Below are 25,816 nucleotides of genomic sequence, written 5' to 3' on the forward strand. Positions count from 1 at the left end.
AATTAAAAGTATATTAAAGTAGCTTAAAAATATATTAACATAACGCAATTATTTTAAATAGGTTGTAGACTTAACAAATTTAAATGAATGGCTGGTTTGCTCATAGTAGAATTAAAGTAAAGAAATCCCTTACTTAAAAATAGAGCTTAAGCAAAACAAAACCGAAAATTCTGCCTTATGACCATACTTTAAATAGAAATTAAGAGTAATAAGAATGAAAGCAAACTTCAATAAACCGAAGTTCATATACCCCTGCAACTATTGCTAAAACTAAAAATTTTAAAAACGACTATATCTCGATTTTAACGCTTGTTTTTTAAAAGGTAAGCTATTACACTTCTCCACTGAATTTTTTGATAGTTCTTATGGCAGCTATATGATATCGTTGATCGTTTTAAATAAAATTAAAATAGTAATTTAAAAAAAAACAATAAATCATTCCCATAACTCGAAGTATATTCAACTAAATTGAACAACATAGAAAGAGGTAATTGTCGCTTCTTGAATTTAGTTAACCAAACAATTTCTCAGAAGTTAATTTTGAGGGGACTGTTATTAAAAACCCAAAAAATAAAAATATAAAAAAGAAGTAGTGAACAAAATCTCATTAAAAAACAATTTTGTTTGTAAAAGCAAGAACACAAACGAACGACCAAGTAAGCGCACGTGAACATGAATACACACACGAATCGACCATGAGTACAAATGTTTGCTTGTGTTAAAGCGTAATCCCTATAGTATCTGCGCCGACACCAAGACCAGCGCCACATGAACGTTCAATCCGGGCCATCCATTCCATTCAGCCCCGCATATGCACCACTGCCTTGAACTTGCCAGTTCGTTCGTCCCACTGAGGCAAGCGACCAGCCTGTTTCTCCTCCTATTTCTTGTCCATTTGATGGTGAAGAGCTACCATCAATTTGCAACACTGCCGGTACCATCGTTTTACTCTCACACCAGCACTGGTGTTCTCTTATCCAGGCTTTTGCATTCCGCCCATTTTAAGTGTAAACACATAATCCATTTAAATTGTTTGTGGTTTTCTTATTGTTTGTTTCTCTTCTGGTTTTTGCTGCTGTTTGTATTTTTCGTTTTCCTCTGCCGAATTGATATAAAAAGCTGAAGGAGAGTTGGGCTAATTTTGGAATCTATAGCAGTCGGCTATTCTTAACATTGTTGAAAGCTTAAAAAAATATTTTAATTTAAAATTCTAAAAATATTTTTTATTTAAAATTAAGTCATTTTTTACGAAAAAGTAGCACTTACTCTTTATTTAAAAATTTCTGATTGGTAGGAGCTATCTTGATAATTTCTTGAGCATTTCCACAGACAACTCCTATAAAACTCAAAATAATCAGAATGCATGAGAGTGAAAATCAGCCAAGTGGGCAACCTTAAACAGACAAAACAAAATAGAATTGGGCCGGTATTGAGAAATTCGAAGTTTTACGGAAGTTTAAGGGATTCAAAAAGTAAATTTAGTTAATTTTTTACGAAAAAGTAGCACTAACTCCAGGTAGGAGCTATCTTAATAATAATATCTTAATATCTTAATTTCATAAATAAAGAGTCACTCATCATTTATTTTTATTTAAAACCTTAACAATGTAAGCTATTATGTTAGATTTCTATAAAGCTCGCTCAATAATGATTTTTTGTCTAAACTTGCATTAAATTAAAATTATATTTAATTAATACGAATTAGTCCTGGAAAAATGAGCCTCCATCACTGCGTTGCAAACTTCTGACTGAAATTATAATACCCTCTGCAAGGGTTTAAAAATAGAAATATAATAAAAAATGGTATTGATAGGCTATTTTTGACTTGGCTGTCGGCAAATGTGCAGTCATCTTAGCATTCTCATCTATGCTCCTTGCATAACATAACATAACAACATCCATATGCACGGTTTCTCAAGTTGTAGCCAAAATTGGAAAGCGTGAATTTGCGCCACAAAAGAAATCGTCCACATAGGGTGATGATTTTTAAAAGCCGGCTCAGTAGGACATACATCTGCTCGTTGGTCAGCCAAGTGAACCATACTGCGGAAAGCTAGATGAGGTGCCGCGGCACTTACAGACGTTACGGAGTTAAAGTTCCATGTGATATAAGGCGATATATTTATTCAAAAACTTGGTTTATCAAGCCTTTTAAGCCAAAAATTTAGTTCGAACACGTTCAATCAACGATCTGAGCAGGTGGGCATCCGTCTTAAGGGAGTCTAGAGATCGGAAAAAAAATCAAAATCATTAAGAAAGATGCGGCTTTAGGTTGACCACTTTTAAAAAAATAAAATTAAAAATAACAAAATGTCGACTTGAAAACCTAAATTGTGTTTTTTTTATTTTAAAAATACTTATATCAACATTTTTTTTGAGTATGAGGCAGACGCGATAGAGAGTTGTATAAACAAGATATAAACAAGAATCTTTCTCTTTCTTTTTTAAGATATCCTACAGTCACTGTGTTATTGGGTTATTTGGTTGATTTTTTACAATTTTTTTACATTTTTATAAATTCGTTCACTCTTTTAATTTATAATTATTTGTTTCTTTTTATTGCTATTCAGGCCTTTTCCAGTTTTCACTTGGAAGTAAATTTGATAACATTTACGGATATTCCATTAACAAAATCGAACTTCCCTTTTCCAATTTGTTCTGAAGTTTTCATTGGTCCCTTTTGTTTCCAAACAAAATCAGCTGTCTGGCAACTGACAAAGGCTTATATTAGTCTTAGTTTTTCTGCCTTAGGGCTGATTTAATTTTGGCTTGCTGGTGTCTCTTAGCTAATGGCATTAATGTTACACTAATTTAACGCAAAATATCGACGAACTAGCATTATCGGCATTCATCATTCAGTGTTGTGAAGCTTTCACAAGTAGTGTTAAGGACCAGAGTTCCCGAAGGCGATGAAAAAAGTATAAACATAATCATATATACCTTACCCATCTTACCATATTTGCTTAAAATAAGTTCCGCCGTCACCGTCGGGTAATTGCTTGGTTAAAAGTTTCAGTGAATTTTTTCGGAAGTAAACTGAAAATGAACAGAGGTAGCTTAGAATATTTTGTAAGTGCAAACGGAACAGGTGTGGGAAATTCCAATCTGTGTGAATCTTTCGGAAGTGAAAACTGGAAAGGGGCCGATACTGTTGATGCTGTTGGTCTTCACATTAAGTAATACCTGTTACTCGTATAAAAGGGTATAGTGCATTTGGTAAAAAGTAAAAGGAAGCATTTACGACCCTATAAAGTAAATATATTCTTAATCAGGATAAATAACAGACTCGATCTAGCCATGTCGTGCAAACATATACTTTGCTACACATTACGTCACCATCACCAGCGCATCTTATATATTACTTGTTTTTTTGTCGAGTTTCGATATTTTATTTTTTGTGTTACTGAAAAATTGTTTATTGTTGGGTTTTGGTCTGTTGGCTATTGTAATCAAATCCATGGTAAAAACGTTTGATAGACTAAGGCGTTCAGAAAACTTTGGTATATATATCACAGATTTGTACATGGTTTCAGTCTTTTCTTGTTCTTTGATATGTAATTTGTCCTGAATACTATATGCTTTGGTTAATGAATTTAGTGTCGATCGAGGTATTTCACAATCGAAAAAGTTTTGTGTTTATTGGAATTGTGGTAAATCTTATCACTTGTCTCCAGAACCCTTTTGAAGAAGCTTAGGCCGTATTTACTATTAAATTTACTTTAAAAGACGGCTCTTGCTGCCCACTGTGTGGACACAAGGCATTCGCCAGACTTTGCGTCGGTCAGCATATTACAACCAGAAAACAATTAACGATAAAAAAAATAGGCCTTATAAATAACCCAGACCTTGAGCCGGCCAAAACACACCAGACTAACAAACCAGGTCACCAAGAACATAAAATTTCTCGGAAACAATATAAGCCAGAGATTTAGGACTTACGCGGGCTAAGGAATGAGCAATGGCGGCTTTTCTTGACATTGAAATAGCATTCAATAATTGTCGTGAGCGAGTAAATACAGACATAATTAGTCAAAATTGGTTCTCGCACAATAGTCACATACTGAATTAGTAACACGCTGGGAGTAAAAGTAAAGGTCTCCCTCAGTTGGACAAGTCAGAAAAACTCGAAAAAAGAATAAAGAATACAGGCCTAAGCGCACAGTTGAAAAGCGATGGGGACTGCCACCGTTAACTGTTTACTGGTTAACATGGCAATAGTCAGACCGGTCCCAACCTATGAAGCATTGGCATGGTGAATGAAAACCAAGTCCTACCTCAACAACCTTTAGATGGTACAGAGACCCGTGTGCCAGGTTGCCCAAAGTCTTACCCAGGCAACAGAGGACGTACACTGAACTTAATTCTGTAGACACCTTTCATCGATACACGGTAGATAAGAACGCGGCTAGAATATCGTAGCTGCGTCTTCTTAAATTAACAGCGACGGGCCACGTAACTAACCTGCGATAAGCGGAGCTGTGTAGGGGTCTAGAAGAAAGTGAATACTGCTTTCCAATATAAAACTGGGACTATGTAAGACGTACGGTTTAAGAAAATAATTTCAAAGAGAGCCCCACGGGGGAATTCATGTATATTTATCATGTAAATTTATTATGTACTTATGCAGTCTGGCGAGCGATGGAACCAATCCTTGGATGACATATCGTGAAACATTTCAATCTACATCGACAGCCAGACGGCGATCAAATCTCTGTCCTCGAATACATCCAAGAGACGGCTCTTTAGCAACACAGTAGCAGCGCAAATCCAGTATCAACACCATTTTATCTTAGTAAAGGGTATCTAACAGTCGACTAAAGCGTTCCTTCTCGCATTTATAGCAATACTGACTTATTCATTTTTTAGACGAAACATTTTCTGTTACTCATCACGTGTTTAAAAATCAAAAAAGCACCTTCTGCTTATTTACTGTCTTATAATATTGGGCCCAAATTTCAGTTCATACATCGGTATAAACAAATGTAGTCTTAAAATACTTTTGTGTAAGCCCCCTGCAGTACCGTTCACACCCTTTTTATTTATGAACCACCGGAAAGAAATTCATCACTTGTAATGATTAATTGACGAACTTGTACACAAAACAGTGTTCAAAACAGTGAAAAATATATAAATTTTACTTTCAAATATTTTATGATGTTAAACCTTTGTTAATAAAATTATTAACACAAGTAATACAATACACTTTTGTTACTATCTAATATTTCTCAACCGATCGCGGTTCTTTTTGAACTTTAGAACTTCAAATTATATTTAGATTAACTGTCGCATCCCATTGTCAAATTCAATTATGGTTGCCGATGCAATTTGGCGGACACTGGGAACGCAAAAGGCGCAATTGATTGGGCTTCGAACGGAAGCTGATTTTTACTTTAATTTTGATTTGCTTAACTTAGTCTTTCTGGTACTTACTACAAAAAATAGAGTGTTTACAAGAAATCTAATTTTTATATACGTTTTCAGCATTTATTTTTAGCTCAAGAACATCAGCATTTACAAATAGTGAAAGCCAGCAGTAATTCGCGTGGACGTCGTAAGCGATAAAATGCTCGGATCACTTAGTAGCCAAGTAGCTTAGAGTTACCCAAACATTACAGTAAAAATTGTACGTATTGTACCTGAATATTATTGGATCCATTGAAACCTAAAATTATATAAGAAGACAGCGGAGATGTTTTTCTTAAAATTGCCACATAGATCGATATTCTTTGGCATAGTTTTGTTTCTTATCGAGGCGATAAGCATAATTAAAAGTCACTCCATGCCTCATATACATGGTAAGTATATTACAATATTAAAAATAAACAAACCTTTGAATTTTAGCTTAAATATAATTTCAAAATTTATTAAATAAAATCTAGTATTGTCTGCCTGTCCGTCCGTCTGAACGTCGAGATCTCGGAAAGTATAAAGCTTGATATTTGGGACTTAACATGCTGATTCTATTTATTGCAAAACATTGTTAAGCCCAATCTAACGCTCATAAATTACTGAGATATGGAAAAATTGTGGCAATAAAAGTTTACATTCATATCAACCGAAACAATTTTTTTTTTTAAATTAAACGTTTTTACAGTTAAATTTTTTTTTTTTCAAAATTAAACATTTTTATAGTTATTTGCAATTATACCACTCAATATTTGAAAAGCGGCATTAGGAACAGCGGTTATTAATTTAAAATTAAACATTGCAAAAGCTATTTGCAATTTTTTTTATATTATGGCGTCAACGGTCCAGTACACTAGTCAGTACTGGATGTCAATGTGCCGACAGCGGTTTTATACTATTTGTGCCGTTCTCTGCCGGCGCTCTACCGCTAATCTGCCACCGATTATTTTCTGGTGGAATATTTTTCTTTAATTGGTTAGCTTAGTAACGCGTATATAATAGTCGGGGAACTCGACTGTGGCGTTCTTTCATGTTTAATACTTTGAAATATTTTCTTTGTGGGAAATTATATTCCTGTTCATGATCAAAAGCCGAGTCAATCCGTCCGTAAGAACGTCGACATTTCGGAAATAAAGACTGAGATTTTGACTAACCTTCTGTTAAAAAAGTACCGGGACTGGATTAATTACAAAGGTTGTGCTGAACCGATTTTGGATTTGTTTGTTATGTTGGTAACACTGTTCTGCATTACAAATTGAAGATCGTGCGCGATCTGTCAAGTAGTTTGTTTACAGTCCCTGGTTGCGTCAGTCAATGTTTTGGTAACAGCTAAAAAAGCGTAGCAGTACCGACGTTGCGCTTGTGCTGCCGCCTCAGACATATATCTCACACACATCCCCTCCTACACTCTTGCCGGCCACCATCCTCTTTCCTCAACAATCATCTCACCTCGGACCGTGCCGAGAGGCAGTCTGGCTGGGAGCCCGAGTTAACAAACAATTCAGTCCTGAACGGTGGGCACAGACAAGTGCCGACCGTCTGCTCTAATCCAGCCTTACCCGGCTTCAGTGGATCTCTGCACAGGCGGACCTGTCTCTTCTCCGCAGCTCGTGGGATCTAATAAGGAGGAAATTAAACCAAAATGTCAGGAGGCGAAACCAACACCATAAGTTTACTAAGCTCGTCCACACCGGACAAGGCTAGCTCACCAAGCAGCCAATCGAATAAGACCGTGCACCTCGGCCAGCACTTGGCTTGCGCCAGCACATGGTCGGCTAATCAGCCGTCCTCGTCTGGATGTCCGCTAAAGGCAGTTCTCGTGGTGAGCACAAGGTCGAGGGAGTTTAGGAGGATGCCAGCTCAAATGAGGATTTCACCAAAATCCAGGAACACATCGAATGGGCAAAGAACAGGAAGATCATCGGAGTCGTTATCCGAAACGATGAGAGCAGTCGGGTACCCAAAAACCAATGGGGTCCCTCAAACTGCTGGACAACAATCCAGGACCTCCACCAGACTGTACCGACGCAGGCTGGTACCAAAGCAAAGTCATACTCATTGCCTCTGAGAACGAGCATTCGGCAGCCGTTTACAAGGCTGCGATCGCGATATTTGGTGATGTGTACCCAGGAGCCAACCTGGATGTCTGCGACGCCGCCGATATCCCTTCCAAACCTAGGACCAGAGCGGGTTGAATGTGGCTATAACCGAAAAGAGAAGAGTGAGTCATATTGCTTAACTCGACATGCTAAAACCTCTGGCAGACTAGAAGTAGACTGTTAACTAGGTAAAGCTCCGTATCTTTGATACGGACAAGCTGGCGATCGACAACGTAGACGAGGAAATGGAACCAGAAGAGGAATCGTAAGAGCAGGTGAACAACAAAGCGGACACAGGAAAATTGCACGGCATTGCCGAGGAGGTGGAGGTTAACCAGCCGCATGCACAGTATCCTGACTGCTAAAGGGTATTCAGATTTATCCTCACCAAAGTAAAGCAGCCACACCTGCCCTTCTAAAGCGCCTATAAATAGGAGCAATAGTCGGAATCCTTATTCAAGAACCTTGGATTGTGGGCAATAAATTCTGTGGCCTCAAAACCCTTATTTATATATATTTCACCAGCAGCGGTAATGACAAACCTAGAACTTGTATTATTATCAAATCACACCTTAATGCTTATCTTCTGCCTCAATTCAGTGACGGCGACCTCACAACGGTCAAACTCGAGCTGAGTAAAAACACTCACCACACCATTCTACCTAGCTCATGAAAATGCGTATGCGTCAACTTCTCCAAGGTACTCATCCTGGGAGGGGATGCAAGTGCACACCACATACAATGGGGAAGTACAGTCGCCAACAAAAGGGGTGAGTTACTTTTCGATTATATTTTACAGACCAAACTTGTTATCTGCAACAGAGGTAATGACCCTAACTTTATCACCAGAAGCAGAAGGCAAGTTTTGGATATCACTCTATCCTCTGAGTCCCTGATTGACCGAATCGTACTCTAGAGGTTCGGGGATGATCACTCCCTCTCTGACCATCGATACATCAAGCTTTAAAAATAGCATGCCCTAGTAGGAAAATAAAATTGAACCATAAACCTCCATGGTGGTCCACCATACTAATACTTAGCGTGTACAAAAAGAAAAAAGACAGGCCAAACGAAAAGAGTGGGCTCAATTTTGCAGCAAAAAAGAGTCCACCACCGAAGCGGCTCGAATTAGAAAGATTCTTTCCAAATCCCCAAACACCATATGATACCTCAAAACCCGTCAAACACCTGTTCTCAGATAGTCAAGCATCACTTAAGGCCCTTGACTTCTTCAAAACCACCTCAGAAACCTACTCTGAGTGCCGCAAATCTCTAAACGAGATGGCCAACCATCTCAGAAACCACTTCACTTGGGTGCCTGGTCAACGCGTCATTGAAGAAAATTGCGTAGCGCACGAGCTGGCTAGACAAGGGACGACCGCCGATATCCTTCCCGAGAAGGCCACAGCTTGTAGGCTGGTCTTGAAACAAACCGTAACCAGTCTTTCTGATAGCAGATGGCACTCAATCACCACCTGCAAAAATATAAAGCTAACTTGTCCCACATGTAACGCCAGGAACGACATATCCATCCTAATCGGTTCACTAAAGGGACACTGCTTAGACTGCAACACCATGACTTCTGCCATAACTGCAAGCTGATAGACGAGAAGGAAACCATATAATATTTAATATTTCTTTCCATAAAAAATTTCTTTAAATTGGTAGATATGCCTTGCCCAACCTTGCGGCCATACCAACTATCAAACTGAGCAATCTTTCACGATACCAGATGGTTTGAGAAGACAAACCTGTTACGAGCTTAGGGACTGACCTCAGAGATTATATGGCATCAAAAAGGGCAAAAACAGTTGGAACCCAGGCATACCTTATTTAACCTAACCTACACTGAGCCAGAGAAGTGGACAGTTACCATATTTATTGGAACACAAAAGATTTTTTTAATAAAACCGTTATTTTTAACTTATTTGGAATGCTGGGGTAATGCTCACTTTTAGCTAGTAGTGTTGACCCTGCAGCTCGGAAGATGTGGCCAACTTTTAAACGACTGTTTTCTAGTGACATTTTTGTCAAAGTGTGCACACGCCAATGCAGTGACATCTACTTAGGGGGTCAAGTGTTTCCCGCGAGCAATGGAAAGCTCAATGGACTTAAAATTTACACAAGAGCTAAAAATAATTAAATAATTTAAAACAATAATAATTAATAAACCATAAGTTGATTCAATATTTGAGAATGACAAGAATTTGATGACTCTAGGAGCATTTAAAAGATAATTGTTGGTAAAATTCATAATTGAACTCGGAGTGGATCTTAACGAAAATAGTTTGATCAGCACACTAGTAGTGCTAATGGAAGGAGTCGGCGAGTCGGCCTGCAAGAAACATTCCAATGGAGGTTTTAAAATGCGATTAGTTAACACCGCCAGATGGAGCTTGTGAAGGAAGATCACGCCATAAAAAATCCACCATTCCTTTGGACTTGCGTCCTCTCTCCCATTGTAAGCCGGGCAATGAAAATCGGAGAAACTGTTGCTGGAACGATTTTATCACATTTTAAGCATTACAGAGGTGCTGGGGGAACTGGGGAAACATAAACGAACATTGTGGGGTACGGATTTTCAAATTCCATGGCCCAGTGTTTGATGAATGCTAGTAGGCTCTTAGCATTGTTACGGTATTGACGTGGTGATTAAAGCTTTTCTTATGGTCGAACATAACACAGTGAACAGTATTAATACCTAATAACATGGCACCAGGATAAAATGTTACTTAAGTCTACATGAACTGCATACAAGTAAAGACAAGACTATATATCGTTAGAATTTATAATCTTTTTTTTATTGGAATCACTCCCGTTTATTGTTATTTATTTTATCCGGAAATCTGTTTGGATTCCTTTCGAGTCTGTTAAGAACTAATTAATGCTAACTTAAATGTTCACCAAGAAAGCCGGTCAGAAGGCCATACGTCGGCAGCGACGAGCAGAATTGACGGCAGCGCTATGGGCAGAGTGCTGACCTTGTACTTCGCGTCCGCTGCATAGCCCGCTGCATTACTTTTCCGCCTTGATCAGCAGGACTAGCGTGGGACCGCTGACTCAGCGCCTCGTGCCCGGTGCATTCCCCTACCACTCAGCGACTCGGGTTTTGTATTTCATTCTTATAGACCGCTGATTTGGCGAACTGCATCCGGTCTTGCAACACCTTTGGGTTCCATGCTAACTCCTTCCTTCTTTAATTTAAGGCTGTCCTGGGACTTTTTCAGCGTAGATTTTAGTACAGCTGTCAAATTGCTCTGGCGGCTACGAACGCAACGTCGATGGAGTTGATAGGTGACGAAGAGGCACACAAGAATGATCACTAAAGTAATACCGCTAGTTAAGAGTGGCTTCGTTAGAATTTCTTTTTTAAGACGCTCGATGTGTTGCAGATTTTTACGCCTTAAGTCGTGAAGGAAAGGCAGGCTCAGTTGTTCTTTGTGGCCCGTGATATTAACGTGGGTCACCATCGATACTGCAGGTTTCTTCTTCAGTTTGCCATAGTGGTTTTTAAAGAGGGTCTTGTTTACCATAACGTAGTCGTCGAAGGTTACCAGATATGTGCCCCTAGGAAGGTTTTTAGGGTTGTCGTCGTGTTGAAGTTTCGCAGCAGCATCGTTAATAATTAGTATTCCACTGTCGATTGTTGTTATTGGATTGAGGTGGCCTGGAATGGTGCTGCACTTGGCGACGGCTCCGGAAACAAATTCTGGGGCACATGTCGAGGAATCAGATTTTCTGCAAAACGTTCCAATAACAGCGTCACACTGGTGGATGGCAAACGACTATGTTGTCCTCCCTAAAGTTTGGAATCCTATTACTATGTTGTAGTGGGTAAATAGAAGAATTTCTTAAATACTAAATTAGGTTTGGGGTATTTTATGAGGAAGTGTATTACATCATTATTTTGAAATGCCTTTATCTGGGATACTTCTAAAGATCGGTAATGCTAAATTTTGTGAGCCTTCCGTGATTAATTTCTTTGATATCAATTTCATCCAGAATTGCTGGGTTTATTAAATTTCCTTTTGGCAATGTTATTGAGAATATTAAATTTTTCAGATCATTTATTATAATTCTATTTTTGGCCAAGATTATTTCGAAACATTTGCTTTTGTCTATTTCGTCTAGTTTGTACTCTAGAATTTGTTTCTACCTGATTAGTCTGTGATTCAATTAATTAATTCTGTTTAAATTTTACCTGTTCCCAGTCAAGGAAGTCTGGGTTACCTGCAATTGCTTTTAGGGCTGATCCTAATATGTTAATCCTTCGAGCATTCCTATGATGAACTTTAAAGAATATATCCGTCCGACGTCCACAGTCAAAATTCGTCTTACGTGGTCCTGTGTTAAAGCGTCAATTGTAGTCTTTGTTCCGAGTGCGTAAAGTTCTTATGAAGTAATATTAGTGCAGTGTCCGAGATACCCAAATTCCTCCCAGATTGTGACGTTTCCATTTATTAACGGTATATAGTCCGAATGTGAATGTTCATTTATTTTTAAGAACCACCCTCCCTTGTCGTCCCAAAGTTTGCTTCAATTACTCCCTCTGAGCAAAGGGGAGATAGTTTATTCCCCAGGCGTTTATTTGATTTCAAGAAAACCTTTTCTCCGACCTGATAACTTTTGTAAGTCCTGTTTTTCTTTATTTGGTCTAAGCTTTTTTTCTGGGCCTGTTGAATTTTTGTACTAATCTCGGTTTCGAACTCTGAAAATCTAGAGTGTATTATTTCTGTATGCGTTTTATTAGTCACTGAGTGGATAGTTCTATTGTATTTAGTTGTGGCTAGTAAGATTTTTAGGCAACGCTCTATTTCAGCAAGGATGCAGTGGAATCTTTCGACCTGTCCGTTCGAGGTGAAAGGGGGGTGCATTTGCAATGTTAATGTTGAAATTATTTAATAATATTGACTTATATCTCGGAGTTTAATGATCTTTCTTTGTCACAGTAAATTGTTTGCGTGTTTGGAAAAAAATTCGCAATATTTAAAATTGGGAGCTCTGGATGCGATCGGATGTACAATAGCAATCTTAGAAAATTTATTAACACATGTGAAAAAGAGTTTTCCATCTGTTGAAAATATGTCTATATGGAGAATTTATCCTGGATAACATGGTATCGGCGTTTGGCCGACTGTTTGCCTTGTAGGGTGAAGGCTGTACTTTGCCATAGAGCAAATTTTACAATTAAGTGTTACCTGCGTTGCTAACCGAAGCATTTTTGGGAAAAATAGTCTCTCAGAATCTTTTTAACGTTTTCTTAAGCTGCTCGATGGGCTCTATTATGTTCTAAAGTTACTATTTGCTTTTGTTCTGATTGGTCAGGAATATCTGTTACTAGAAATTTGCAATGTTTAAATGTCGTCGAGGGAAATGCCTCGGTTAGTTTATGCTGAATAAAAGCAAGAATTAGCAGTTCGCAATGAATGGCATTAACGACATCTGCTTTTACTATGTCTAATAGTGTTGCTAGAAGATTTTGCCGGTCGGAAAATCGAATAATATGTCGGGTTTTTTCTTTAAATAGAATAAAGGTTCTCGTAGATGGGAAGTCTGCTTCTTCAATGATTATCTGATTACGGAAACAATTTACTGGTTTATCTATTGACTCTATAGTGTTCGTGGGTGAATCTTCACTATGAATGGTAGCGATATCGGATACGGATTCGCGTTTTGTCGTGAGAGGGCATCGGCTACAACATTTTGTTTGCCTGGTTTATAGAAAATGTTTGCGTTATGGTCGTCAATAAAAGATTTTCACCGTTTTATAAGGGCATTCGTATTTTTTTCGGATACTGCATACGTCAGAGGTTGAAATGCATTTCGTTGACCCTGATTGTTCTGGAGATCCAGGTTATTGGACGATTTTCCTGTGACAACACAGTCCCTAAGCCGTTCGCGGAAGCGTCCGTTGTTAGGTCAAAAGGTTTGCTAAAATCGGGGTATGCTAGAACCACGTCTTCTGACGCTAGAATTTGTTTAATTTTCAAATGATTATAGTTGTTTGGGTGATAACTCCATTTTGATTTTTCTTGATTGATTTGCGCTGACTTTACCATTTTCGCCTTTTAAAATCTCCGTTAGGGGTCTTGCGATTGTGGCAAAGCCTTTTATAAAACATCTATAATAGCTGCAGAGACCTAAAAATGATCTTAGGCTATAAAGTGAAGTAGGTGCTTGGAAGGCTTCGATTGCCTTTACTTTGTCTGGGGACGTTGTTAGTCCTGCCCATGACGCAATGAATCCCAAGTACTCTACGCTCCTTTTGAAGAACTTAGACTTTTCCTGAGATACCCTCATGCCATGCTTACATGAAAGCTTTTAAGAACCCAGTTTATGTCCCTAATATGATCTTCTTTAACTTTAGAGAAGATGATGACATCATCGACGTACAAAAAGCATGTCTTTGATATTTGTTCCCGTAGAAAATCGTCGATTGCCCTTTGGAAAATTCTGGGTGCATTCTTGAGTCCAAAAGGTAACCTACAGAACTCATATTTTCCGTTATTAACAGTGAAGGCGGTTTTCCTGTTTGCTGAAAACCTGATTTAAGGTCCAATGTTGTAAAATACTGGGCCTTTCCCACATTTGCCGGTATAGTAGAAATACTAAAGATAGGGTATTTATCGTCAATCGTTTTTATATTTAGTTTCCTAAAATCGATAACGAGGCGTTTTTTCTTGTTGCCACTTTCATCGTGGCCTTTTTTATCAACAATCACATAGGCTTGATTAGGGTCTGCCCCAGCCCTCTTAGTGATCATTAAATGAAATTTTTTTCTAACCGCATTGGGGACATCATCGACATTTAAAGTGATAAAATTAACTTCTTTATATTTAGCAAATTGCAAATCTTCCGATCCTGAATTATGTTCAATCCTATCGGTACTAAGTTCAATTCGAGCACTTACTTTCTTTAAATGATCTAGACCAACAATGCCATCAAATTCCATAAAGTTAAAAAAAAAAAAAAATACGAATTTTCGTTAAATAGGCTTAATTTACATGAAAAGATGAGACCATAAAATGTTCCTCCACGTTATTTGTGTGTTTTAGACCAGGCAAAAATGTTATGTAGTTTTTCGATGCACATGGATCTATTAGAAGTCGAATCATTTTCCCCGCTACAGTCTTCGGTTGGGAGTAAATCATCCTCGAGTTCCTCTATATTGTCTTGAGCCTGTATCTCATAGTCTGTGTCGGTGTATTCCTGTTCCTGAGTTGTGTAATTACCTTTTGTCTGTTACTCAGGACATTTCCCTTATATCCTTTGTAGGAATTTGTCGTTTGCCCTGACCGTGAGGAGGGATCAACTTCCATTGGTTCTGGTACTGATTGACAATGATTTTTTTGTGTAAGGTTTCGGTGCCTGTAACTAGCATTTTCTGGGTTAAAACGAGGTTGTTTAGAATTCTAGCTTTGTCGCCAATTAGTATTTTTAATTGGGGGTTTTCCCAATTTTTCGTCAGCGTGCCTTGCAAAGGTGGCGTTCATGGCTAGACTGTGCTTCTTGTGCCAATGCGAGGGCAGATCTTTTGGTTTTGCTGGAAAAACTGTCATTTTTAGAGAGTTTTTCAACCCTGGATTCAAGGTATGCAGTGCATCGCTCCTGTATTTTTCGTTCAGGACTGTCGAAGCTGCAACATCATGAGACATCAGCGTTTTGTTTGTTAGCAAAGTAAGTTTTTTTTCGCCATTTGTCAAAGGCAAGTCGCCCTGCCGCATAAGGTTGTGTTCTTGTTGAATCCCTGTATGGGCGTCTCATTCGCATAGGTAAAGTCTAATCTGGCTATGATAGCCTTAAAATTCAAAACAGTATTAAAGGAAGCTAAGACGGCATCAGCCGATCCTCTTATTTTGTGCCTTATAATAGCTACCGCTTGACAGTGTTTTAAACTGCCTTCAAATGGTTTAAATACCTCATATGCCACTTTGGCTGTCTGTCGCCACGAAACAAAATACCACGAAAATGCATACCTTCAAATTCTGGCAAAGATGGTACGATGTCAAAAGGTTCATCGAATTTTATTCCTTCTATTATAGAGATTTTTTCATACACTTCTACTGTGGTTGTCGTGACTTTTAACCCCAGAGAGTTCTTTAATTTTTGCTTCGAATACCTGAGCTTGTTGTCTGTACAGCTACCTCAAACATCTGTTTCCATTGATCGGTCGATATTTTATGGTCTTCTGACTCTGTCTTTTTTGTGACAGTAAACTTCTTCTTTTAATATCTTTTGTTTCTGTGGTTTCTGTTTTTAATGCAAGTACCTCTTCCTCGCTGCTATCTGGATCTGATTTCCTATCTCTCCACCGCGAGAATATTGGATTTTTCTCAGAATTTGACATAGATTTTTGCGCACAAAAAAAAATTGTAGTTTGTAATTCACAGATAAGACGAATAGGAATTATTTATTTTTGTACTTGATTGATAAGCAAAAATGTTGTTTGCTCAATGTGATTTTTTTTTTTTTTTAAAGTAATCTGAATATTTTTATAAAAATTTTAATTCTCAAGGAAAGTCCGAATAATTTAAATGGTTTCACGAAACGTTCACTTACATGATTTTCGTTAAAAATTCTTCTTTGCCCATCCACCAGGTTCTGTTTCCTTGAAGATGATGTAAATAGCAAGGGCCCTCCCCTACAGCTATTCTCCAGAAGGTTGTTGTTTAATAAATTTTGTTTTGAGGTGTTAACTGCAATTTTTTAATTATAGTTGCAGAGGTTTTCGGTTAAGATTTCTGATTGAGTCTGCGTCTTGCAGCTAGTTTCCAGAGTTGTTTGTTGTTCAGTAGCTTTTGTTTAAGCCTTTTGTTCACACAAAAAAAAACAGAGTTTTTGCTAATCTTAATTAATTGCAATTTGAGTTTTTTACAAAATTTTATTTTTATAATTTTTTTTACTTTTACGGGTTACAGAATTTGTTGTTGTTCAACTTTTTTCGCTTAATCTTTTTTTTCCACTCAAAAAAGTGCGCTTTTATTAATTGAAATTTTTTAGTTATTCCCACACAGGTTTCTGATTGAGTTTTTTACAAAAATTTATTTATATTATTTTTATACCCTTGCAGAGGGTATTATAATTTCAGTCAGAAGTTTGCAACGCAGTGAAGGAGACGTTTCCGACCCTATAAAGTATATATATTCTTGATCAGCATCACTAGTAGAGTCGATCTAGCCATGTCCGTCCGTCCGTCCGTCCGTCCGTCCGTCCGTCTGTCCGTCTGTCCGTCCGTTTATATGCAAACTAGTCTCTCAGTTTTAAAGCTATCTGCATGAAACTTTCCCAAAAGTTGTCTTTCTATTGCAGGTAGTATATAAGTCGGAACGAGCCGGATCGGACGACTATAGCATATAGCTCCCATAGGAACAATCGGAAAAATAAATGAAAAAAATTATAACTTTGCTGTTTTTTAATTTTTTGTTTAGTTCTTCGACATATAGTAATGGTAAAATATTTCCGATTTACGTTTTAAATTTCATCAAAATCGGACGACTATAGCATATAGCTCCCATAGGAACAATCGGAAAAATAAATAAAAAAAATTATAACTTTTCTGTTTTTGTTCGACATATATCAATGTTTTCTTCGACATATATCAATGTTTAATTATTTCAGAATTATGGTATACATTTTATTAAAATCGGACGTCTATAGCATATAGCTCCCATAGAAATAATAAAAATATATAAAATAACTATATAATAATTGAGCTGCAAATCATCATAGTTTCAATGTTTTTCAGCACATACTCAAGTAAATCATAATTTAAATGTTTTCAAAAGTATTTAATTAATGCAATAGCTGCAAGGGTATATGAACTTCGGCTTGCCGAAGTTTGCTTTCCTTCTTGTTTTTTATTTTTTTATTTTAACGGGTTTGCGTTTTACTCGTTTGGGCGCCAGTAAAGACAAGACTATATTTCGTTAGAATTTATCTTTATTTATTGGAATCACTCCCGTTTATTGTTATTTAATTTATCCGGGAATCCGTTTGGATTCCTTTCGAGTCTGTTAAGAACTAATTAATGCTAACTTAAATGTTCACCAAGAAAGCCGGTCAGAAGGCCATACGTCGGCAGCGACGAGCAGAATTGACGGCAGCGCTATGGGCAGAGTGCTGACCTTGTACTTCGCGTCCGCTGCATAGCCCGCTGCATTACTTTTCCGCCTTGGTCAGCAGGACTAGCGTGGGACCGCTGACTCAGCGCCTCGTGCCCGGTGCATTCCCCTACCACTCAGCGACTCGGGTTTTGTATTTCATTCTATAGACCGCTGATTTCGAGAATTGCATCCGGTCTTGCAAAACTTTTGGGTTCCATGCTAACTTACACAAGGGTGTCAAAAGAGACCTTTGGAGTTTTTATTAAACTTTCAATTATTCATAAAATTGGTTGCAATCATGTGATATATGTCAAAAAATGAGATGCCAACTTTATAACGCCTCTCTGATAGAAGCTTGATTCCCAAGTGGCAAAAAACTGTTTCACCACGCTTCGTCGTAAGTCAAAGTATTTTTCTGCCTCAGTTTGTGTGGCACCCATACATCGAGCTGCTTTGTAAATCCAAGCTTTTTTAAATGACTTATAGCGGTTTGATGAGTCATGCCCAGCTCTTGGCCGCTGCTACGGCTGCTTTAATGCCGGTCTCTCTCGACCAATTGCAATCGCAATTATCGACGACAGGTCTTCTGGAGCGTGGCGCATCTTCAACCACCTCTACACCAAAAAAAAGGTTGACACCATCGTTGTGTGGTGAAAATTGAAACTGTATATGGTATACATCGCTGCCACCGACTCTGTCACTGTTAATGTTTCTGCTGACGTTCTTTGATATTATTGGTTTCTGCTCTTGGTCGCCGTCGCCGTTGGCCAAACTTAATTATAATTGACCTGTGCATTTTAATCATTGTTTTTATTGTATGCACTTAGTTAAGTTCGATCAACTTTGGAAATTGGCTGTTCTGCATTCCCACGATCGCTGACCAAGAGGTGCAAGCTCAGCGCACGTGGCTTATTTCGTGTGTACTTTATTGATGGAATTTCATTGCTGTTTGTTGCGCAATCGATGCTTACTCTTTTCTTCTGTCTGGGAATTTGAATTATTTTGGGTGTTAACTCTTCCCTCCTTAAACGGGAATGTCCTCGGTCGCAACGTAGTAGAGTACAGGTCCGGATTGCGGGGGCGTTTCTTGCGTTCCGGGCACGGAAGCTGATGCCCATTCCGTTGCCCTACGTCTTCTTAGGAGTTTCGTGATCGATCCTATTGTAAGTAGTAGTAGGATGATATTGGATCCGCATCTAAAGGATGATTCTACGGTTCTTAATTTTTCCACCGTTTTTGTGTTGTTAACTTACACTAACTTCGTCTTTACTCCCAAAAGTTGGAATAACGGACTCCCGGAGGTGGAGAACTATCGATGGCACTATCGCCACTATCGATGGTTTAGCACTATCGAGCCACCATCGATGGCAGCAGACACCTTCGATAGTGGCCCATCCACTATCGATGGTGCCATCGATATTGCGCTTCTTACATCCCTAAAAAATTTGTTCGCGCATTTTCTGTGTCGGCGTCAAATGCAAAAACGAGGAAAAATTTAAAAACAAGAAACAATTAGTTAAATTAATATGGATAGCTTTTTAAATCTGGGTATGTTTACTTTATTATATATATTTTCGCCAAATATCTTTGCATTCCGGCTACGTCCGTGGATTTTGAAAGAACATTCAGCAAGGCGGGCCAAATAATATCGGAGAGGCGAACCCGGCTCAAAGAAGAAAATGTTAACATTCTTTTGTTTTTAAATCGCAACTCTTGGCTGAAATAAAGCATATTTTATTGTATTCGTTTCATTCTTTTTTTTTTAAATCGTAACTTAGTTAAAATAAAGCATAATATTTTTATATTTGCTTAAAAAATTTTTTTTTGTTGGGCTACACTATCGAGCCACTATCGAGCCACTATCGATGGCACTATCGACACTATCGATGGTTTAAAATAAACTATCGTCGACTATCGATGGCGCCCACTATCGATAGTTCTCCACCTCCGTTAAACGGAGGCTCTGGTTCGACCACGTTGATATCCCTTGACTTGAAGGTAGTTTCGCAAATAGTTACTGTTGAATTACGGTTTTGAATTATAAAAGAGCCTTGCAGTTGTAAAAGTTTTTCATTTAGCGAGACTTTTCCATTGAAGTCGTTCAGCAGAATGGTGCCTGACAGTATTTCTTCGAAATCCGGTACGTGATAATTGTTGGTCATCTTACATTCTGGTTTTCGAAGGTTCGAGAGAGCGTTTACGCAAGTAACATTGCTTGAATCTTACAAATTTTCTGAATTACAAATCGTCTTATCATTATAGGATTCACAAGGTTTAATTATTGCAAATAATTGTCTCTTATATTCTAAAAACTTTGGGCTTTTTTTATTGCTTTAATTTTTAAAGTTTTACAATTGTCTGTTTTAATGGTTGGGAGGCTAATAATGTAACAAGGTCGTTGCCATTCGTAGCTAATTTAACTCGAGCATATTAAAATAATTCTTCATTGTTAATTTATAATGCAATAGCCCGACATACTGGCCAACAGACCCCAGAAAAGTCCCTGACTTGATAGATTTTGCAGTGACAAAAAACATTCCACGTAATATAATAAGCGCCAAAGCGCTTTCGGACCTTTCATTTGACTATTCGCCAGTGCTTATAACTCTTCTTCAAAACCCAGAAACCACAGAACACCCCCACAGGCTGACATCGCACAGAACCAACTGGTTAAAATATAAACAGTATGTAAGTTCCCACATTGAACTAACCTCGCAGCTCAACATCGAAGCGGACATCGACTGTTCTACCGAAGCTCTTCAATATATACTCGTGGCAGCAGTCACTATTTCAACACCAAAAGGGAAGGACGTGCAAGCCAACCATTTCAAAACTAATCTACAAATTGAACAGCCTGTACTAGAAGAGAGGCGGCTCGACGTGCTTGGCAAACAAACAGATCGTCATCCTCAAAACAACGTCTAAAGGAAGCCACACGCTCGCTAAACCGAGCCATGAAGAAAGACGCTGAAAACGCACAACTACGGTACATCGAAAAACTTTCGCCAACCAATACAAAATATCCTCTGTGGAGGGCTCACCCACACCTGAGCTCTCCAATCGAAACAGTCACTCCGATAAGAAATTCATCAGGTAACCGCAGCGACGAAGATAGAGCCATTGGTCCATTTGTGTCGCCACAAACCGAATCTGAAACTAATTCCGTACCAACACTGTTTCATAGGGTCATAGGGGCCCCAGGCGGTGACCTTATAACCCCAAAAATGATAATTGAACTTATTTGTAAGCTCTTCAATGGGATAAAACGTCTCAGCTACTATCCTAGAAAATAGAAAAAATCTACTATCATAATGATACCGAAACCCGGAAAAGACTACACAATTCCTTCGTCCTACAGACCAATTAGTTTATTATCGTATCTGTCCAAACCGTTGGAATTTTGCTTCCGTCAAAACCATGGAACAATCGAACAAGTTAACAGAATAACATCAGAAATTCGCACAGCCTTCGAGCATCGGGAATACTGCAGCGCAATATTCCTCAATGTATCTCCACCTTTCGATCGAGTCTGACTCGATGGCCTCATATATAAAATCAAAACAAACTTGCCTTAATGCATTCATAAGGTGCAACACAACAACATCTGACGACTACATTATCGAAGCTGGAGTTCCGCAAGAAAGTGCACTTGGACCTACTCTGTTCGTCCTATATACAGCGGATATTCCTACGAATGAGGAGCTAACAACATCTACGTTCGCTGCAGATTCTCCAAGTCTCGGCGTTAAACTAGACAGACGACTAACTTGGAGAGGACCCATCGAATGCAAGAACGCATTTAAAACTAAAAGCCAGCAGCTTCCACTGGATCTTAAACGCTCGATCGCCCCTGCGTCCGGCTGTACAATACATCTCTCAAGCCCATCTGGACATATGGCTCCCAGCTGTGGGGGAACGCGAGCGGCAGCAATATAGACGCCATACAGCGCACCATGGTATTTTCGCTACTAGAACATCCACAGGGACAGGCGTTCTTTGCAGTGAAAGATGAAATAGACCAACAAAAAGCGACCTACGATGAAAAACTCTCTGACCACCCAAATAATCTCGCAAAAGGCTTGACTCAAGTTTCCAGCAGAGCCCGCCTACAACGCAACGACCTCCCAACCCAGCAATAATTTTCAGGGCGTCATAACTCAGTCATACGACTGTTACTTAGGTTGTTACCATAAGATTTGATACACTTATTGTTAGTATCCGAAAGGCAAAGATTCAATAAATAAATAGCAAAACAATTAAACAAAAAAAAAAAAACAAAAAAAAAAAAGCTTGTATTGCAGCGTTGTTTCCATAAATCTATGGTCAGAGAAGCAGTGCTATTTCGAGACTTCCCATTTTCTGACTTTGCCGAGTAGCAGACCCGATACTATGGTAAGGTCAATGACCGTTTGACTATTTTTTGTGATAAAGGTAGGGGTAACACCTAACATAGATATATATTTGAGCCAAGGATACAATTAAATAGAAACACGCTGATTGTGGTGAGCGTCTGCGTCGCAGCCGATTACCAGGCCTCTTTTGAGCACCTCGCTCTTTTCGACCAGGACTCTGACTAGCTCGTCTGGAGGGTCCTTCTTTTCGAAGAACATGTAGGCCAATTTTAGCCTGATCGTGGCTGCTGGACTTGCCACGGTGTTGTCTCTATTGTTGAAATTATGAAGCAGAAAAATGCTAAATAGGATTTTTGCCTAAAATGCAGGTACGATTTCGATCTCCTTTTGGATTAAGTATTATCTTGTGAACCGTGTTGCCTAGCCCAGAACCCTTTCCTCCTATCACCCAAGTTCACTTGCAGTAGGCTTAAGGACATCTCTCCGCTTCCGCTGAGGTCCTTGTCGTCATCATCTGCCGGCGTCATTGCTTGCATCCCTCTGCGAAGCGAAGCGTCAGCTGAATAGCCGCCCTACGGCTTATCCTCTTCGGGTGCTTCTATTACGTCGGGAAAGACCTTCTCGGCTGCGTTGCCAACCGGGTCTCCCTTCGAGCTCGAGTCCCCTTTGTAAATTTTTATACGGATCGCGCTGAAACCGAAGTTCAGCTCCCCGTGGGCTGCCTCTATTGGGGAAACCGACTCTTTGTTCAGCCCGACAATGGCCTGGCTAATCGGCCTTTCATGCGGCTCCACCTTAACGAGATTCCAGTCGTGCGTGGGAAGATGGGGGTGGCAATTTTGCAATATGAAGAGGACGTTCTCAGTGGTCTTAACTGAGACGTCACACCAGTCAAGTGCGACGTAAACCCCTCCAAGCTGCGCTGTCGCCTTCTTGTTGAGGTCAGATGATCATTGACTGTCGCAGGCCACCACCTTCCTACTGCCCTGGCGTATTTTGTGGGAAGTCCCGAAGCAGTGCCATAAAAATGACGGTCATCTGCCCTCCACTTCCTTTTACTTGTTCCTTGGGATCCGTCCTCCGGGGTTTTTCTGGTCCACAGGACACTATCTCGCGTAATGTACGCAAATGACTGCCCAGGTAAGGCAATAGATAGAACAGGGGGTCGCCATTTCCCTGAGCCCATCTCACTAGCCCTCGGTCGCCATCTCACTAGTTCTTTTGACCAAGGACCACCATAGTCCAAATGACTTTGCATACGAAACAATGACTTTGAGCATAATTCACTTACACTAAAAATGAGCTTTCTCAACATCTGATAACGATAATGTCACCATCAAAGAAATAATAGAACGACACCTCGCTATAACGAGAATTTGAAGGATTATATATCCGCAATACACATTTCGCAGGAAATATTAAAAGAGAACCTAAATAGAAGGAATCTGTGTCGAAAAATGTCTCAAAGACAACCGGTCACGCCCCCGACATGTGAATGAAATTTTAAATGAGTCGGAAGACTACCAAATAGAGCCTTTTTAGAAAACCCGTCCACAAAAAAGTGCAGGTGGGGGAAGCCGATGAAAAGGAATCCACTTCGTCAAAACCTAGACAGTAAAACTTTCTTAGATGAAAGTAAAGTTGTTAATTAGGGAGGAGAAAAAACGCCCCATTTGACACGTACCTATGCTTCACGTGCAACAAGCCAACCGACTCTTATCGCTGCTGTAACGTTTCCGAGGGAACTGCGTGTCAGTCCCGGTTCCATTAAACGCAGTGTCACAATTGTAGTAATAATGACTCTTAACATTCTACTCAGTCTTCTTGTTTATAGAAAGGTCTGCTCGGAGAGTCGGGGACGACCGGTCAGAGGAACGACACCCGCAAGCTCCGCGCAAATATCGTCTCGTAAGTTATGGAATCAGCGAAGAACATCAGGTGTCTCGCGACCTCAAGAACATTGAGACTGCACTCAAGCTCAAAAGAAAGTTGGTGGCGTCTAACTGAAAACGACAACCGCCTTTTTTCCAAGACAAATGTAGACAGTGAAGAAATAGTAGCACTGCTGGTTACAGGAGCAATAACCAACTGCATTGGAATTTAACTAGACAGAACGTGCAACCCACCAGCAAGGGAAAAACTCAAGTTACAGGCATGATCAGTCTGCCAGGGGACTGGGGAAAGGAGTTGCAATTTTTAATAGTGCCCGATTAACACTAACAGTTGTATTTTGGAATAGAGTTCTGGGAATAATTTGGGCTGCTGTTTCTAGGGCAACGCTTAGTAAGAATTGCAGAAGTGGTTTCGGTGACACCACTGGAAGATGAGAACGAGCTACAGGAAACCATTTAAATAAAATTGGTTGATACTTTTCCATCCTGTGCAGACCGGGTCTTAGGGAAGACCGATTTAGAAGAACATCTATCAAGCAGGGGCATTATCCTACCTCACCAGCGAAACAGCGAAACACCAGGGCTTGGGGTACTAGAAAAAAGTAATAATAGCTGGAGTTCCCTACTGACTTTAGTGCAATAATGTCCCAAGAACCACCTTTGTTTAGACGTCCGCACGGTCTATTCACGGACTATAAAAGATGCATAGCCATTACCAAAAATCGAGGGCCTACTTAGTCGGCTACAATAAACATATCAGCAATCGACTCAAAATATGTATTTTGGCAAATACCGCTGGAAGCCAAAAGTAAAGAAATTTACAATTTGCAGTTATGCCATTTGGCTCATGTGAAGGCTGATGGACAAAGATACTTCAGCAGCATTACGAGATCATGTTTTTGTATATCTCGATGATTTACTGGTCTGTTCACCCAAGTTTGAAGTTCATTTAGACTTGTTTCGGCTGGTCGGTGAGGCGTGAGAAATTGACCAATTATGTGGAAAAATGCAAGTTCTACTACAGCCAAGCTTAATGTCTGGATTATGTTATAGGCGGAGGTTGCATAAAAACTGATCAGATTAATCTAAAAGCAATTCCAGAATTCCCACAATCGATCTATCGCTAAGCTTCCATATTGTATGATAATGAAGTGTTTTGTTTATTGAAAGCAATTTGCTTTTTGAAGCAGTCAAGTGTTGATTACATTAAGGATTAATAATTGCTGATTCCGATATGTACGCAATTTTATATGCATTTTAGCAATATGGATGTGTTTTTCCTATTTGGATTTTGTATTCAATATTTAGCGACCTGTAAATGCATTAAACGAGGTTTTGTTGAACTCTAGGTCATGTTTAGCGTTGGCTCTGATATTTCTATAACACAACGTTTTTAACTTTCATCTCAATTGCACCCACATGTGAGTGAACGTGACTATGATAGGACTAGGTAGTTTCGTCTGAACGTCACCCTATTGTTTTATAACTTTGGTTCTAAATTATTCTTTAAAGGAAACAGCGAGTCAGATGAAATAGGTCCAGAGTTTTTGGCGAAGTTGGGCAACATAACGGTTCCCTTAGGACGAGATATATCATTCACCTGCGTTGTTGACAAATTGGGTCAATATCGGGTAAGTAAATAAATAAAATTCGATCTACACATATAAATATTTCTTTATTGATGAATAAACACAACACAAGAAATTGTGTGCTCCACTTATCTATCACAACAACATTTTTGTTTCCATTCCTTATGAGTTGATAAAATTTAAATGGTAATTAAATTGGGATCCACGTTAGTCATGGTACACTAACAATGGGTCCTCCTCACCTGATCTGTTTTGGCATTTGCTATTTTAAAATCTAAATCTTAAATCTTAAAATTGAAATTTAACTTAGAGTCATCTTAACTGCCCCAAAGTTGAAGGTCTCTAGGTAAGGTAAGGTTAGAGCGGCTGCAAGAT

The 25,816-nt window shown here is 39.1% G+C and overlaps 1 protein-coding gene across 10 annotated transcripts in view; it reads left to right on the plus strand.

Annotated features, from left to right (window-relative positions):
• LOC128253226 (protein amalgam) overlaps nt 1–25,816 on the plus strand; it is a 508,116-nt gene that overhangs the window by 138,528 nt on the left and 343,772 nt on the right. For 2 of the 10 annotated variants that reach the window (XM_052981482.1, XM_052981479.1), the window contains exons 1-3: nt 3,082–3,202; nt 5,482–5,795; nt 25,365–25,483. In XM_052981482.1, coding sequence (XP_052837442.1) covers nt 5,690–5,795; nt 25,365–25,483 — 225 coding nt within the window. In that variant the 5' untranslated portion in view covers nt 3,082–3,202; nt 5,482–5,689. The other 8 variants (XM_052981473.1, XM_052981474.1, XM_052981475.1 and 5 more) reach the window with 7 other exon arrangements.

This window comes from Drosophila gunungcola, assembly GCF_025200985.1.
Source record: "Drosophila gunungcola strain Sukarami chromosome 2L unlocalized genomic scaffold, Dgunungcola_SK_2 000007F, whole genome shotgun sequence".
NCBI lineage: Eukaryota > Metazoa > Arthropoda > Insecta > Diptera > Drosophilidae > Drosophila > Drosophila gunungcola.